This window comes from Amphiprion ocellaris, chromosome 4 (assembly GCF_022539595.1).
Source record: "Amphiprion ocellaris isolate individual 3 ecotype Okinawa chromosome 4, ASM2253959v1, whole genome shotgun sequence".
NCBI lineage: Eukaryota > Metazoa > Chordata > Actinopteri > Pomacentridae > Amphiprion > Amphiprion ocellaris.
Window position 1 is genome coordinate 25,626,515 of NC_072769.1, and position 16,732 is coordinate 25,643,246.

At 39.7% G+C, this 16,732-nt stretch overlaps 3 protein-coding genes across 4 annotated transcripts; 2 read left to right on the top strand and 1 right to left on the bottom strand.

Moving 5' to 3' along the window:
- Positions 1-157: 157 nt before the first annotated feature.
- Positions 158-614, bottom strand: LOC111574702 (histone H2B). Its single transcript, XM_023279425.3, has one exon. The coding sequence runs from the start codon at positions 611-613 to the stop codon at positions 239-241; it is 375 nt and encodes a 124-aa protein (XP_023135193.1). The 5' UTR covers position 614; the 3' UTR covers positions 158-238.
- A 3,238-nt stretch (positions 615-3,852) lies between these two features.
- On the top strand, positions 3,853-12,330 carry lap3 (leucine aminopeptidase 3). The gene is made up of 13 exons (XM_023279436.3): positions 3,853-4,038; positions 4,340-4,458; positions 7,075-7,129; positions 7,207-7,312; positions 7,398-7,557; positions 7,649-7,813; positions 8,035-8,193; positions 8,299-8,423; positions 8,531-8,619; positions 8,729-8,831; positions 11,223-11,302; positions 11,573-11,685; positions 11,820-12,330. The coding sequence occupies exons 1-13, from the start codon at positions 3,946-3,948 to the stop codon at positions 12,004-12,006; spliced, it is 1,554 nt and encodes a 517-aa protein (XP_023135204.1). The 5' UTR covers positions 3,853-3,945; the 3' UTR covers positions 12,007-12,330.
- A 1,297-nt stretch (positions 12,331-13,627) lies between these two features.
- On the top strand, positions 13,628-16,727 carry med28 (mediator complex subunit 28). 2 transcript variants are annotated; one of them, XM_055009577.1, is made up of 5 exons: positions 13,628-13,814; positions 15,001-15,067; positions 15,155-15,267; positions 15,468-15,681; positions 16,375-16,727. In XM_055009577.1, exons 1-4 carry the CDS (start codon positions 13,656-13,658, stop codon positions 15,669-15,671), a joined length of 543 nt encoding a protein of 180 aa, XP_054865552.1. In that variant the 5' UTR covers positions 13,628-13,655; the 3' UTR covers positions 15,672-15,681; positions 16,375-16,727. The 2 variants fall into 2 exon arrangements, with proteins under 2 accessions (XP_054865552.1, XP_023135205.1); XM_023279437.3 differs by lacking the exon at positions 16,375-16,727 and having other exon boundaries at positions 15,468-16,125.
- The last annotated feature ends 5 nt before the right edge of the window (positions 16,728-16,732 follow it).

Here is a 16,732-nt window from a genome sequence, read left to right on the forward strand (position 1 = left end):
TACACAGTTTTCAAAGTGACTCACCTCATAGTTTAACAGAACATTTCAAACTGTTTATGTGGAATTGCTTCTCTATCCTCTACTTCATGTAAGAAGTACACTTACATGCCCATCACTGTATATTTATGTATTAATTAGCTTAATATATAATACTTAAGTTGCCATTGGACGTTGAGCTCTAATTCGTGAACATGTGTGGCTCTTAAAAGAGCCGTTGTGTGTTGGATGATGAAGGAGTTTACTTGGAGCTGGTGTACTTGGTGACGGCCTTGGTCCCCTCAGACACGGCGTGCTTGGCCAGCTCACCGGGCAGCAGCAGTCTGACGGCGGTCTGGATCTCCCTGGAGGTGATGGTGGAGCGCTTGTTGTAGTGAGCCAGGCGGGAGGCCTCGCCGGCGATACGCTCGAAGATGTCACTGACGAACGAGTTCATGATGCCCATGGCTTTGGACGAGATGCCGGTGTCGGGATGGACCTGCTTCAGCACCTTGTACACGTAGATGGCGTAGCTCTCCTTCCTGCTCCTCTTCCTCTTCTTGCCGCCCTTTCCTGCGCTCTTGGTCACCGCTTTCTTGGAGCCCTTCTTCGGGGCGGACTTGGCTGGTTCTGGCATTTTTGCTTTCACTATAGTAATGACTGTAGCTAAGATCCGAGAAAGGCTCTTTTTATACAGGCCGCATGGAAATACGACTGCGCAGTCCCCCGTCTGTCATTGGCTGATCTGCTCAGCTGGTTGGAGTCTGGTTTCCATGGAGACGACACAGGAAGCTGGAGACCTCTGACAGTTTCAATGTAGTACTTCAGATAGGACTATAGACTATTGACTTTCAACACTATGTGGTCTGTAGTTAGTGCAGATTAGGCATGTAGTATTTATTTTCTTCATCCTAAAGATGTTTAGTGATAGAAAACTCAAAGAATTTTTTTGAGTATAATACTTGTGATTTTTAGGGATTTCTTTCAATGTTGCAAAAATGCAGCACTGAGCTTTAATGGGTGCTACTTATTTACACAGAAGGCCCCATCACTATGTCATGACTAAATTCATCAATTGTACCATATATATATATATATATATATATATATATATATATATATATATATATATATATATATATATATATATATATATATATATATATATATATATATATATATATATATATATATATATATATATATATGGTACAATTGATGAATTTAGTCATGACATAGTGATGGGGCCTTCTTCTTAGTCAGACATTCTCTCTGACTAAATTCATCAATTGTACCATATATATATATATATATATATATATATATATATATATATATATATATATATATATATATATATATATATATATATATATATATATATATGGTACAATTGATGAATTTAGTCAGAGAGAATGTCAAGAGTGTACAAAGCAGTAGTCAAAGCAAAGAATCTAAAATATAAACATGTTTTGACTTATTTCACACTTTTTAGTTTGCTACATAATTCCATATGAGAATCAACAATGTAAACAATCATAAAAATAAAGAAAAACTATTAAAGAGAAGGTGTGTCCAAACTTTTGATTGGTACTGTACATCAACTGCATGCAACAAGTAAAATTATAAGAACAACCTTGTGAATGTTCAATGTGTAGCCCTGAAGGTAAAAAGCACTTTCTCCAACCCCCACCATTGGCTTTCTGTTGCAGTTAGCTGAAGAGTAAAGTTGCTGACAGGTTTTTGTGATGGATCCAACGTGCAGTCTAAAACGAAGGAGACCCCTGACTTCTGAACTGTGCATCATTTGTGATGAAGACACGAAGTAACAAACATTCACACTTGGTTTGCAGGGAAAGGAGACGCTGAAGACTGCTTCCGAAACAAGACGAAAACTGAAAGATCATGATAACAGAAAGGCAACTGACCGCATTGATTCCGTTTTTGCTTCAGAATTTGTTACCCCACATTTTCCAGCAAACAACACTTATCCAGACTTGCCAGAAGATCACAGACTGCTTCTTCTAACCAGCCTTCAACAAGTCAGACCCAAACACCCATAGAGAAAACGCCAAGGACGTTTTAAATGCTGAGAACTTCTGTCGCTCCAGTGAACTGGAAACTGTGCATGCTGTGCCAGGATTTAAAAGTGACAGGGACATTGTATAATGTGGCCACTTTCAACACAAGAAAGCGTATTCTAGAGGCCTTTAAATACAACCCAGTAATTCATGTAAGACTCTCTGGAGTTTTTGACCTTATTGCATCAGAAGGAAAATACCATTTGAATTGCTACAAGAAATTCCTGTGGCGAACAGCAAAAACAAAAGAGTCGGCTGATGAAGAAGCTTGTTTCTACAGAATACGGGGATATTCCAATGTCAAAGTCTGTGTCTGATGAAGGTGACGTCTTCCAGATCCCCAAGTACAGGGCCACCGGCGAATTTCTTGAAATGATCCACGTTGCAATGAAACTCCGCTCTGATATACTGTCACATCCAGTTTGCAAAAGCTTGGATGTCAGTGAGGATAAGGTGATATGATATTAATTAAATTACACAAGATACAAAAAAACAGCAATAATTATTTTTTTTATTTCAAAAACATTCTGAGAAAGTTCTGCAAAGTCCTAGTAATGTCTTCAGCAGAAAGTTTTCTTTTAGTTCCCAGTATTTAAAGCATTTTTCAATTGTTGCATTGAGAACTTTTGTTTAATATGTAACATTGTGGAAATGTTTTATAGAAGAACATTCTTAACAGCAACTTCCCCAAAACATGTCATATTGTTGCAAAATGTTCCACCTTTGTTATCAAATTACAGGAGCATTTTATAAAAACACATTCTGTCTTCTGATGCCAACGTTTTTTTGAATGTTGACTTGAGAACGTTCTTCTTTTATTATTATTATTATGAAACATGATCCGACAAGCCTGATCTCCTCCAAACAACCGTTTTTCTTCGCTAACATTTGAGCTCATAGGAACATTGCTGGAAATGATAAATGTTGTTAAAACGTTCTTTGAACATTAGATTTAGTTTTCTTTCTAACATTATTTGAACTTGTAAGTGTTTGAAGTTTTCAAATTACTATCAAGTAGATGCAAATGATCAATGATTACACATTATTTATATATATATATGTATTTATCTACCTCATAAAATTGTGCACCATCTAAAATGACCCATAGTAATGTGACATATTAAAATATTTCACATATTATTTAAACCAACAAACACATAACCAATGCATTAAAAAGGCTGCACTGTATATTTCCTTTTTTGAACATCTGTTTAAAGTTATGTCAACTATTTGGGAACATCCTCTGCTTGCTGGGAAGCTGTTTTTGATTCAGATTCAGATAGAGATTCAGAGTTGTTTATTAGTCATATGCAGGTAAACACACAGTCAACTATGCAATGAAATGTAGTAGACAAGAAGAACCAGTCAACTCACTAGAAAAACTAAAACATCGGAGAAACAGTAAATGCAAATACATTGCCAAAAGCATCAAAAATAAGAAAAATATAAACATTTAGGTAGGAATTTGTTTCTATACTTGTGCAAGATCCAGAGCTAAAAATAAAATGGAAACACTTCCAGGGTTTAAAATGCATGTGTATGGATTGTGTGTGACAGATATGAATTTAGTGCGATTGTTTTAGCATTTTTGGTAGTTTTATGTCACCTGAATTGTTGTTTTTTTAATTACGTGAGACTACATCACCTGTAAAGCTGCCTACGTTATTTTATAGTCAAATGTTTAACAGTTTAGCAGAAAATTAAACATTGCGGACACAGCGTCACTAGGTGGCGACAAAGGCCCCTCTTTGGCACTTGTTGGTGACGTAATAGAGACGCGACGCTCTGAGGTCGGTTAGCTTCCAGTTCCTTCCACACGTGAGGAATACGACCTTTAACTCGGTGGACGAGTCGTTTTTAGAGGTTTCTATATGTGCAGCAGGTGACAATGCTTCTTGCGAGGAGAGCTGTGAAGGCGGCGGTGCGGACAAACACCTGCAGGTGCTTTAGTGTCGCACAGACTCACCTGAGCGACAGAAAAGTGAGCAGTTTTACTTCCAGAATTACAGCAGTGACTCATCCACACTTCACACTGTTTCAGGGGGTCTAGTCTGTTCAACTGTGTGTGAGGTTAGGGGGTGTGCTGCGCTTCATCGGGGCATGGGAGTGTTTTCAGCTTCTGTATCTTTTCTCTCTCTCTGTGTGTGTGTGTGTGTGTGTGTGTGTGTGTGTGTGTGTGTGTGTGTGTGTGTGTGTGTGTGTGTGTGTGTGTGTGTGTGTGTGTGTGTGTGTGTGTGTGTGTGTGTGTGTGTGTGTGTGTGTGTGTGTGTGTGTGTGTTCAGGGTCTGGTGCTAGGAGTGTTTGAGCAGCAGGAGGGAAAGGATGGCAGCCTTCATCTCACTGAGGCCGCAGCAGGTTTCGATAAGTCTCTGTCTGGGAAACTGTCGGAGCTGCTGAAAATGTGAGTCTTGTTTTGTGTCAATAGCAACCAGTTCAATGCAATAAGTTCTGTCTCTATGATTCCAGTAATGTTTAATTGTTGTCGAACCTTGTTAACGAATACTGTACACCTTTAGGGTAATTTTTGGAGTTTACACCTGCAATTCATGTTCTAGAGACAATAATAGAGCTCAACTGATGCAGATTTTTTTTTAAAAGATAAGATAACATTTTATTGATCCTTCATGGTGAAAATTCACAATATTTTTACACATTTTAGGGCCGATACCAACTTTAGGGAGCAAGAAGTTCTGAATTCGAAATATTGGCAGATGCTCTTTAAATGTACGTTTTATAAAAGAAAAGATCATCTTTATTCATCCCAGGGGAAATTGTTTTGCCAGAGTGCAGTAAAAAAGGTTAGTGAAATATACACAATTTCAGAGAGGTTAGTAATTAAATAGAAATAAAAATAAATAAATAAATAAAGAATAGAAAGTACAAAACGCAAAGTGTGTAAGTGTGTGTCTAAGTGTGTAAAGTGGATGCCAAGGAGTAGTATCTATAAATCAATAAAATAACGTAACCACAAAATGTAAACTGTAAATTAAACAGCAAGAAACAGATAGATGCACAGAAAGTGATGTGAAAGTAAACAGATGTATTGCACTTGACAGTGATGGTATTGATAATGAGACTATTGCACCTGATAAAAACTGCAGAAGATATAGAAAAGTCCAAAAATATTGTGCATGAAATTGATTAGGTTCGTTGATTATGTGTCCCTCCTGCAGAAGCGGAAGGAATTATACAGTTATATTGAAGAGGTCAAATGAAAGGGTCATTGTTTGCTAACATTCCAGCAATTTATTTCACAAACTAGTTAGCAGTTTACCATGAAGGAGCTGTACCATGTTCCACTCAGCTGTGATATGTACTCTGTTACATGCGCTGCAGACAGTGATGAGAGTATCGTAAACAAAGGAGTCGGAGCTGCTCTGCTGGGGAAACCATGTGATGTTACTGTTTTTTCAAATTACCCCAAATATTCTGTATTATATTCTATAAAGGAGAGTTTTCATATTGCAGATATGTCATAGATATATTTGTATCTTTGTTTATGTTTTCTAATATAGGCTGTGACTGCACATACCACAAACTTAATAAGAACAACACTCAGAGAGAACTCGGTACTCCACCAAGACTGCTCAGTCGTTGTATGATTTCCTGTCTTTAAAAAAATTTGTGATCCACAGCAGTGGATTTGTAGTAGGATCGCAATCATGTGATCGTCAGCAGGCAGCTGACGTCATGTTCACTTGTTGTCATAGTTACAGTGATGCCGTGCCACTATCTCGCAATGATACAGAAATGTTTAACAAATCTGTGGACCCAGACTATAAGCCACATCACTCCCAAAATCTAATCAGGTGGTCCTTGTGTCATTTCTGACCTTCCCTGAAAATTTCACCCAAATCAATTAGTCCGTTTTTAAGTAATGTTGCGCACAGACAGACAAACAGACTGACAAACGTACGCTAATCGTCACTAGTTACTCCGCTGTGTTCTTTGGCGGAGTAACTTGTATAAATACATGACCTCATTAAGTTTGAGAGCTTTTTTTTCTTGATCTTTTGATCACCTAGTCTTCATTGACAAATCCTTGCCAGAGGTTTAGCTATGTAGATGCTCAAAGCTGATCTTTTTGAAGTTTAAATCAATATCAACAACAACGGAACATTATAGAAATTACAAAAGTATCATTTAAAGCAGGGTTGTTGTATTTGATCGCACTAGTTAGAGCTCATAAACTGTGAGAATTTTGTCATAAGTTATACTTTCGCTGCGTTCAGATCCGATCACTTGAGGTGAATGACTGTTTGCACACAATCCAGTTAAATATATGACGGATTAGGATACTTCATTACAATGACATCCTGCTTAGTGAATACTATATCAAGATACAGTACTGCAAAGTATACTCCAGTTACGTAGAATATAGTGGATACACTGCATATATTGTGCTTAATTAATGCTTTATTGTGGAAATTTGATTCTTGAGGGAATTTCTGCTTGTTTTTCCTCATTTAACACAGCTGTATTCAATTAAATTCACTTTTTTCAACTGAAAAAAAAGCATTTGGGTGTTTGGGTCTGTATTTGTAAAAGAGCATGCTTCAAAAAATCTGTATTTATAATGTTTGTGTATTTAATATACATTAGCAGTGCAGTCATTCAGTGAAATAGATCATATCTGAATTTTTAATAAACTTATCAAATATTAAACAGTTGTGCAGCCACAGTCATCTGTTTCTTACTGTCATCGTAATGTTTTGAAAACATCCTTTTATAAACTTTTTACTTCATAACATGATTAAAATTTGCACACTGTATGATAATGATTCTGAATTGACAAAGAAAGAAGAGCGCTGGTGTAATTGGTACTGGACTTTAATTGATTCTGTATCAGAAAAGAAAAGGCATGATTGGTGCTTCCATATTTTTGGTATCCATAATGCAGCACAGACAAAACATAATAGTATATTATTATTTATGAATGTCAGAGAAACAGTGTGACTAACTTGTGTCTGTTCTTTTGAACGTTTTGCTTAATAAACTTTATTTTTGTAATTCCCAGCTCTGGACCTGCACTCAAGAAAGGCAAAAGCAGAATATTTTATGGAATTCACAAGGTGAGATGGTGTCTCATTGGTTTTATAAACCTCATCACTTGATGACTTTAGGATAACCTTCTCTGTTTCTTTTCCAGGACTTTCCCTGTTTGGCGGTGGTGGGCCTGGGTAAGAGCAAAGCAGGTGTTTGTGGGGCAGAGAACTGGGACACCAGCAAGGAGAACATCAGGCAGGCAGTGTCGGGTAAGACGCCTTCCTTCATCTACAGACAAGGTTCCTTATTCATGGTTCCTGGCTGATATTTGAGTCTTTGTCTACGTGTGCTCAGCTGGCTGCCGGTCGCTTCAGGACCTGGAGGTGAAACATGTGGAGGTGGACAGCTGTGGTGATGCTCAGTCAGCTGCAGAAGGAGCCGTTCTGGGGTTGTTTCAGTATGATCAACTCAAATCCAAGAAGAGGACCAAAGTAACAGCGCAGCTTCACGGGAGGTAAACAGCCTAACTGAACTTCATAGGCCTCTGATGTTGGGGTAAATAAAGACATACAACATGCCATTGTTTTTTGTCTGTGTGTTCTTAGTGCTGACATGGTCGGATGGGAGAAAGGTGTCATGTTTGCAGAAGGCCAAAACCTGGCGCGGCTTCTCATGGAAGCTCCAGCCAATCACATCACTCCCACTGCTTTCGCGAACGCCATCGAAGAGAAACTTGTTCCACACGCCGAACGAGTCACGATAAATAAAAGGTTTGTGCATCATTAATCAATACTGATGGAACTAATTCGCTGACTTTAAACACATTGGGAGTGTGATCAGTCAGGCTCTGCTCTTTATCATGTAAAACACCAAACTAATAATAATAATGGAGAAATTGTATTATCAGCTCAGTTGTCAATAGCTCGTCACTCACAATAAGGTCTGTGATTATGTGTCTGCTGTTGTGTGTAATTTCTGATTTTCTTTGCAGATCACAGGCTTGGATAGCGGAGCAGCAGATGGGAGCCTTCCTCAGTGTGTCGAAGGGTTCGGAGGAGCCGCCTGTCTTCCTGGAGCTGCATTACAATGGTTCACCCAACAGCAAGCAGCCACCGCTGCTCCTAGTGGGGAAAGGCATCACGTTTGACAGGTAAACCATAGTCTGCTGTGATCAGAATGATATCCAATGGGACACACCTCTTTTAAACACTACAGTGCTGTCGTCATAGTGACCTGCTCCTGTCTGTGTCTGCAGCGGGGGTATTTCTCTGAAGCCCTCTCAGTCTATGGATGCAATGAGAGCTGATATGGGTGGAGCCGCCACCGTCTGCGCATCCATAGTCACGGCAGCAGCTCTGAAACTGCCGGTCAACATTATTGGTGAGATTCTTGACATTAAATCCCCTCCAACAGTATTTGCTTCCTGTCATACATGACACATGATGGAGTCTGAGCATGTCTAAAAGGAGCTCGCTGCCCTGATTCAGGTTTGGCCCCCCTGTGTGAGAACATGCCCAGTGGAAAGGCGACCAAACCAGGTGATGTTATCACAGCCAAGAATGGGAAAACAATCCAGGTGGGTGGACCCATGACGACATGTGACAGGTTCAGGCAGCGCTCTGAGTGTGGTTGTGCAGCGCTGTGTGTGTGTACAGATGAACAGGTTTCACTGTTGCTGTGTTCAGGTTGATAATACAGATGCAGAGGGCCGACTGATCCTTGCTGATGCGCTCTGTTATGGACACACCTTCAATCCCAGAGCCATTGTCAATGTTGCTACTCTAACAGGTGGGATTTCACATTGTTTTTTTTTTCTTTCTGAACTCGAAGCAATTTCTGGGTGTTTCTTTGCTCCTGTCACCTTTTGACCTATTGTGGGCTCATTTTCACTGTAATAAAAAGTCCTGCACATCTACGAAAACAGCACAACCATGACTAGAAGCACAGAGAACTTGGAAATGTCTTCTGTGCCGTGTGACTCAGTTACGGTGCCATTAATCTTAAAAAACAAAAAAAAAAAGTTACATTGTTTAAAAATGTAAAAAGACCTGGAATCAAGATGAACATCATACGTTTTGAAGTTTAAACCTGCAGTTCTGGTTGTACTTTCATTGGAGACAATATTAGAGCTCCACCGATACATGATTTTTGGGGCTGATACCAACTTCAGGGAGCAAGAAGTTCTGGATTTGATAGATAGGTGGATGGTGTTTAAATATACACTGGTTGTCTAAAACAAACAAAAAAAAATCGCTACCTGGCTTTAACTAAGCAAATAGGTAAGAGCCTTCCATTGGATAATTACTGCAGTGATGAATATGTTTCAGCTGCAACAACTTATTTAACCCCAGTTGATGCTGTGAGGAGCTTCTAATTTCTGAAACAACCATGTTGGAAGACATATCCTGTGGTCATGGAAAGGATGTTCAACTGTCTCAGGAGGGTCAATTATTGGCCTGAATCAAGCAAAGAAAACTATTAAGGAGATTTCTGAAACTACTAACATTGGGTTAATCGTCCAATGTATTATTAAAACCTGAAGGATAGTGGTCGACCATCATCTTCGAGGAACAAATGTGGTCGGTTAATGTGGTCTGATGAGTCCAGATTTACCCTGTTCCAAAATGATGGGGGCATCAGGGTAAGAAGAGAGGCGGATGAGGTGATGCACTCACCATGACTAGTGCCTACCGTACAAGTCTGTGGGGGTTAGTGTTATGATCTGAGGTTGCTGCAGTTGGTCAGGTCCAGGTTCAGCAATGTTATATGCCCAAAGAATGAGGTCAGCTGACTACCTAAGTATACTAAAAAATACCAGCCATACCATCAATGGAGTTTTTCTTCCCTGATGGCACGGCATATTCCAAGAGGACAATGCCAGGATTCATAGGGTTCACATTGTGAATGAGTGGTTCAGGGAGCGTGAGACATCATTTTCACACATGGATTGGCCTCCTCAGAGTCCAGACCTCAGCCCCACTGAGAATCTTTGGGATATGCTGGAGAAGACTGTGCCCAGTGGTCCGAATCTCCTATCATCAATGCAACTCTGGACAGAAATAAATGCTGTGACAGACAAGCGTATTAAAACGATGCCACAGTGAATGCGTGTCATTCTCAGAGCTAAAGGTGGTCCAACGAAATACTAGTGTGTGTGACTTTTTTTGGACCAGCAGTGTATTTTTGTTAGTTTGAAAAGGCCAAATGAAGGGTCATCGTTTACAAAATTTCCAGCAATTTATTTCACAAACTAGTTCGCAACTTACTAACACCAAGTTCCCACAGGTGTTAGTAATACTGGAAAATGGGGATTCTGCCTACTATATATATTTTACTTACATTTTAAATTAGTTTCCATATTTGTGTCCTCTCTGCTCTGTGGAAACACATTCTTCATTCCGCTGAAAAGTCACTGAATTCTTCTTTTGGGATAGTTGGTCACATCTGAATCACTCGTGGCTTTGTGGCTGTGATGAGTAGTGCATTTTTTGGTTTTTTTTACAGAATGTGGTCAGAGAAATGTTTTTTTTTTTGGTCCCTTTAGCCTTTATTATATTGGACAGTGAATAGAAACAGGAGACGTGGGGAGAAGAGTAGGGGAAAGACCTGCAGCACAGGGCCATGGGCTGGATTCGAACCCATGGCCGCTGCGTCAGGGACTATAGCCTGTTTATGAGTCGCCCGTTTATGAATCGCCCGCTCAACCAGTTGAGCTACTGGGACACCCAATGTTTTTTTATTTTTAATGAGATGTGTAAAATTAAGTAGTTTTGATGAAATGTCACCATTTTAAGCTAAGATTTGATTGTTTTCTGAGAGAGCAGGATACTCGGCTGTGATAAATGGTGTAATTTTGCAGTTTTTGTAAAGACAATATGCCTTTCAAACCGGTTTGGGGTTCAGATGGTTAAACAGTAGCATCAAATTTACATAATGTTTAAAGACAAAAACATCCATGGTTTGTCTTTGGCTCAGTCTTGACGACGAGCTGCTTGTACTGTGAGCATACATGAACTGTTGTCATGGAGATAGCAGCACATGAGGCAATAAAAGTGCCTCTTGTGTCCTTTGTTACTGGATGTGAAAGCAGTTAGACCGAGATTATTACACAAGTAAATACAGAGGCGATAAAGCTACGAAGAGTAAATACTAAAATGTTGCTTCTTCTCTCTCTCCAAGGTGCGATGGATGTAGCTCTTGGCTCGGCAGCAACGGGAGTGTTTACAAATTCTGACTGGCTCTGGGAGCAGCTGCACAAGGTACTGCAAATACACAATAAACACAGCATCTCAGTCCCTCAGTTCTTCTGTTGACAGTGTGTGTGTGTGTGTGTGTGTGTGTGTGTGTGTGTGTGTGTGTGTGTGTGTGTGTGTGTGTGTGTGTGTGTGTGTGTGTGTGTGTGTGTGTGTGTGTGTGTCTGTGTGTCTGTGTGTCTGTGTCTGTGTGTCTGTGTGTGTGTGTGTGTGTGTGTGTGTGTGTGTCTGTGTGTGTCTGTCTGTGTGTGTCTGTGTGTGTCTGTGTGTGCGTAGGCTAGTGTTGTGACAGGTGACAGAGTGTGGCGGATGCCTCTCTTCCAGCACTACACCAGACAGGTGACTGACAGCCAGCTGGCTGACCTCAACAACATCGGCAAGTACAGCCGGTACGTATCTCACCACACACAGTAATCCCTCACAGCCCCTGCAAGACGCGTCAGAGCAGCAACAGAGTCTGGTCATGGCTCACTGTTCATAGTTTCCCTGCATTTTACGAGCATGTCTGCTGATTCCATTCCAGTTCTGGTGGTGCGTGCACGGCAGCGGCATTCTTGAGGGAGTTCGTCTCAGCTCCCCACTGGGCTCATCTGGACATTGCTGGCGTGATGAGTAACAAAGACGAGATTCCCTACCTGAGGAAAGGCATGTCTGGCAGACCTACACGTACATTAGTGGAGTTTGCTGCCGGTTTGGCGCACAACAGCTGAGATGGACAAAAAATTTCAAGACTTTTCCACATTCATCCAGCCTGACTGAGCAGAGGTGTGTGTCACATGAGAGCTTAACACAAAAGGTCAGAATCCACACACATTTGAACAGTTCCTCTGAAGAACTGAAGAAATATTTAGTGAAACAGTCTGATGGAGCTTCACAGTTTTTACTGAATGTTTTTAGGCCTCATTGTTCTACACAATGTATTCCTCAAACTGATGTTTTCACCAGAGAAACCTGAAGCTACGTAGCACTTAAATCATCTTTTATGCGTTGTATAAATAGATTCTAATTGGTAAATAAAAAAACATTTAAGTGCATGAGCAGGTGTGTGTGTCATCATTGTTGTCTCTTTGGCTCTGTTGGCAACACTCGCATTTTACACTCATCTCTAACTTGTAGATACTAAGATGCTGCTTGATCAGCCTCCGCTCTTGTTGTTTCATGATTGTCACAAGATTTTGGAACCTTGCTGCAAGAATTTGATGCTGTTCAGCCACAGCAGCACTGCGTTCCTCAGTGCCTCTGCTGTTGTATCACACTGAGAACAAAGACTGTGTTAATTCATCCCAGAATCAAATGTTTTTAACCCAAACTGGAAAAACCATTTGGGTCAATATACAATTGAGGGACTTTTGAAGTCTATGGTATATATTTTGCATACATTTTTATTAAAAGTAAAAAAAAAAAAAAATATATATATATATATATATATATATACTGTTTTTTATGTTCATTACTATCATGTATTTACACATTCCATAATTATTTATTATGGAAACAATCACTTATTAATAAAAAATGACTGGATATCACTAAAATGTCAACTAAATAACCGTCCGAATTTAATAACAACCACCTTCTAATTAGGTAAACAATAATAAAAATGAGATTATTTAAAATTGTTTTAATTGTGTTCTTTTTATTAAGTTGAGATAATCATGACAGATATTTCTTTTTTGGAAATATATCAGATTTTATATGGAAAATGACAAATTGTATCTGTAATCACTTTCAACTAGGTTACCCGTTACAAAAACACCTCTCAAGGAAGCGTGTTAATTCCAGATCACATGACCTGCTCGACATGATGTCATTTCCTCCTGAAGAAAAGACTGGCAAGACTCCAAGGCTTTCTGAATTATTTAACATAAAGTAGTGTGTGAGTCAAGTGTGGATTTATCACATGTCAACAGGTTTACTAGAATATGCTTATAAATAACTTTAAATTTCAATTTTATTCAGTTGTATATATAAAATTTAGAAGAATCTTTCTCTAAAAATGACATACAGTGTTTGGTTATAGGCGGCCATGTTGATTTTAGGCCTGAAAACAGCAAAAATGTCAACGATGATCCCTTTCAACTATGTTAGAAAAACTCCCACAATTATATATTGACCTATTTCTCCACAGCTGCTGCCATAGTCTAAAGCACACAGTTGTCTAAAATATCATTGTGGGCTTCATTATAAAGATGCTTCTTTAATATAAATAAGGGGCTTTGACAAATTCATGAAAAAATCCTCAGAACAATAAGAATATATAGGTAGAGGTGTCCACGTACTTTTCGTTAGATTCATAGGGCAACATCAGCTTGTTTATGCGCATGTGCGGGCTGTGCAACCAGAAAACACTCGGATCAAGATGGCGTCTTCCATGGGTGGGATGTTTCCCGGCCAGCAGCCTCCCGGTGCGCACCCCGTCGGTGGTCCCGGTGGACCGGGTCAGCCGGGCTTCCCCGGTAGCGCTCCCAGAGTACCGGGAAACAACACGCTGGTGGATGAACTGGAAGCTTCCTTCGAGGTGGACAGCTAATGTGCTAGCTTCTGTTAGCTCTCTCTACCAACTGTTAGCTGCTTTGGCTAGCGCTAGCTGATGTTTTAACGCTTTATTCGTCGGTGCTGTAGGAATTTAATTAAACTCTAGCTTTTGTTCACAGCGGTGTCATTGAGCAAAGCATACGCAGATTTCTCTCCTATATGCATGAGCAAGTTCTAATGTTGATGCTAAATTTCGCCGGCTAGTCCCAGTTTGTGCTGCGTCTGTTAGCATTCGTTTGCTAACAAACAAATTGGACACAGACTGGATCTACTGTTATTTACATCGTCAGACTTTAAAAAAAAAACATACTCAGCTTCGCTCACTCCTGAAACCAGCTACTAAAAGAAAACAGTGTCCTACAGATAGATATTAACATTTGTAATTGAAAGATAGCTGATAGTCTGGACAAAATGAACCCTTTCTAGCTGTCTGCACACTGACATGCATGATAACACAACAGAACTGCACTCCTGGTTTATTGCACACTGACATGCATGATAACACAACAGAACTGCACTCCTGGTTTATTGCACTCAGTATGTTATAACTCGTTTCCTCTGTACAGTAAGGGTTACTCTATGGCTCTGTGCACATACTGCTGGTTACATTTAGTCTGGGCCAGACATTTCAGATCTTAAATGCAATTGTGTCCTAGTTTTGTGGCATCTGTCTCATCATATTTCCTGCAATTAAAAAGCCAATGATGACGTTTTCTCAGTCTAGTGTAGAAGAGCTTAACTGGTTTGCAGAGAGCTCTGACCTTAACAAGCAGAGACAAACAAAGATGTGAACACTCATAGATAGTCACAGCCTCTGAAGTCTGGTTGGATAGTCTTCTCTCTCCCCTTATTGTTTTATCACAGTCCAGACCATGAGGCATATGAGGTCAGGGACAACTTCTTTAACAACTGTGGCTTTTCCCTTTCAGAATATGTTTCACTTCTCCATGACTTAGGCTGGAATTATGGCGTCATTCACAGGGAAACAGATTGTCATTGCAAAGCAACCCTGGATTTAGCTTCTGTTCAGAAACCTGTTTTGCTATATTCAGATACAAGAGGGTTAGACAGCCACTTTTATTGAAACCCCATTCTAAACTACATTGTTAAAAAACAAATTTACTGTTTTTTATGTAATGTTTTTTTTTTTTTATCTGTTTATTCTTTAGGCATGTTTTGCATCACTGGTAAGCCAAGACTATGTTAACGGGACAGACCAGGAGGAGATTCGAACTGGTAAGTGAAGCCCTGTATTTCTTTAATAAATGTATATCATGTTGTAATCTGTGCATTGATGCATTTGTTTCTGTCTGCTAACTGTAGGTGTGGACCAGTGCATACAGAAGTTCCTGGACGTGGCTCGGCAGACAGAGTGCTTCTTCTTACAGAAAAGGCTTCAGCTGTCCGTGCAGAAACCAGAGCAGGTGGTGAAAGAGGTAAAACTGTCAGACTGACTCACATTTTCTTACAGTTCCATGTTGTCCTCTTCACCTCCTGCTCCCTTACTTTCTTTTTTCTATCATTTGAGTATAAAACTAGCTAATCTCAAACTTTTTTGTATTAATTATTCCTCTCTGTTTGTTAATGTGCATTTTTTTCTTCTCATGCATGTTTTTTTTCTTACTCTTTTCTGCAGGATGTGTCAGAGTTGCGTAATGAGCTACAGAGGAAGGAGCTGCTGGTTCAGAAACACTTGACCAAGCTGCATCATTGGCAACAAGTGCTGGAGGATGTGAGCCTTCAACATCGAAAACCTTCAGACCTCCCGCCTCCCGGACCGCTGGCCTTTTTAGAGCAGGCCTCAGCGAGTCTGCCTCCTGCCCCTTTAAAGCCAAACTAACACACCAGAGGTACAGCCACATTAGGCAAAAAAAAAAAAAAAAAACCAGCCCCACACTCAGAATGCGCTCAACAGTGAATGCTGCAATAATGACTTTTCCACAATATTCTCATCTGTTTGGTTCACCCAAGATGAACTCAGACTTGAGAGTGTACCACAACTGGAAATTTGTGCTTGCATTCATCAGTTGTTCAGACGCATTTTGAAGTTAAAGGGAGATAAAGGTGAATATTTGTGGGACTAAAGTGTAATAAGACCGTACCTAAACACCAACCACATGTGACATCCACTGAAAACCTACAACAAAACTGAAGAACAGTGTGCTGTATTGTGGAGCTGTGGGCAGTTTTTTCCAGCTCTTTTTCCTGTATTTTGATTAATGTAAATATTTTCTCTGCAGACCTTTTTTTTTTTTTTACTGTAAAAATAAATTTGCGAGCATTTTGAATCTGGACTGGAGACTTAGTTATGTGTTTCTTGTTTCTGCAGAGGATGCATTGGGAAATTCTTGTTATTGAAAACAGCACTGACATTTGTCTGTGGAATTTAAAGGGGATTTCCACCAATTTTACACATGAAGATCTGTTTACGGGTCGTGAGTGAGATGAATAAATTAAAACAATTCATAGCCCTTTATCGGGCAAGTGATCATATTTGGTAACTTCCACACACACTCATATATGGCATTGCTCCTGCCTTTCAGGTGGAGAAGCATGTGGTTTTCAGCGAAGATCACTCTGCGTTACAGCACGCTACATCATGGCATTAAATCAATCAGCAGAGGTCTGGAACGTATCAAACTTTCTCTTTTCTCCGAAGTTGGAAGAAGATGGACTTGCGGCTCAGTCCTCTTCCATATTTGGTCGAAACATCTAAACTGACTATGGTTAGTTGACGAAACTCACACATTTTACAGTTGAGTAGTTGTGCTAAGTGATGATATATACATTTCTTGGATTTTTTTTTTTTTATTATTGCCACTAATGGGCAAGGAAGCATATATGGTAACTTCATTGAATTTCAACATGAAAATTAAACATTTTGAATTTCCAAGTATTTCA

Bases quoted from the DNA above. Each gene is read 5' to 3' on its own strand.
- LOC111574702 (XM_023279425.3), bottom strand. From the start codon at position 613: ATGCCAGAACCAGCCAAGTCCGCCCCGAAGAAGGGCTCCAAGAAAGCG.
- lap3 (XM_023279436.3), top strand. From the start codon at position 3,946: ATGCTTCTTGCGAGGAGAGCTGTGAAGGCGGCGGTGCGGACAAACACC. The intron at 8,194-8,298 runs GTAAACCATAGT...CTGTGTCTGCAG, and splicing joins AAAGGCATCACGTTTGACAG to CGGGGGTATTTCTCTGAAGC. The intron at 8,832-11,222 runs GTGGGATTTCAC...TCTCTCTCCAAG, and splicing joins CAATGTTGCTACTCTAACAG to GTGCGATGGATGTAGCTCTT.
- med28 (XM_055009577.1), top strand. From the start codon at position 13,656: ATGGCGTCTTCCATGGGTGGGATGTTTCCCGGCCAGCAGCCTCCCGGT. The intron at 15,068-15,154 runs GTAAGTGAAGCC...TGCTAACTGTAG, and splicing joins CCAGGAGGAGATTCGAACTG to GTGTGGACCAGTGCATACAG. The intron at 15,268-15,467 runs GTAAAACTGTCA...TCTTTTCTGCAG, and splicing joins CAGAGCAGGTGGTGAAAGAG to GATGTGTCAGAGTTGCGTAA.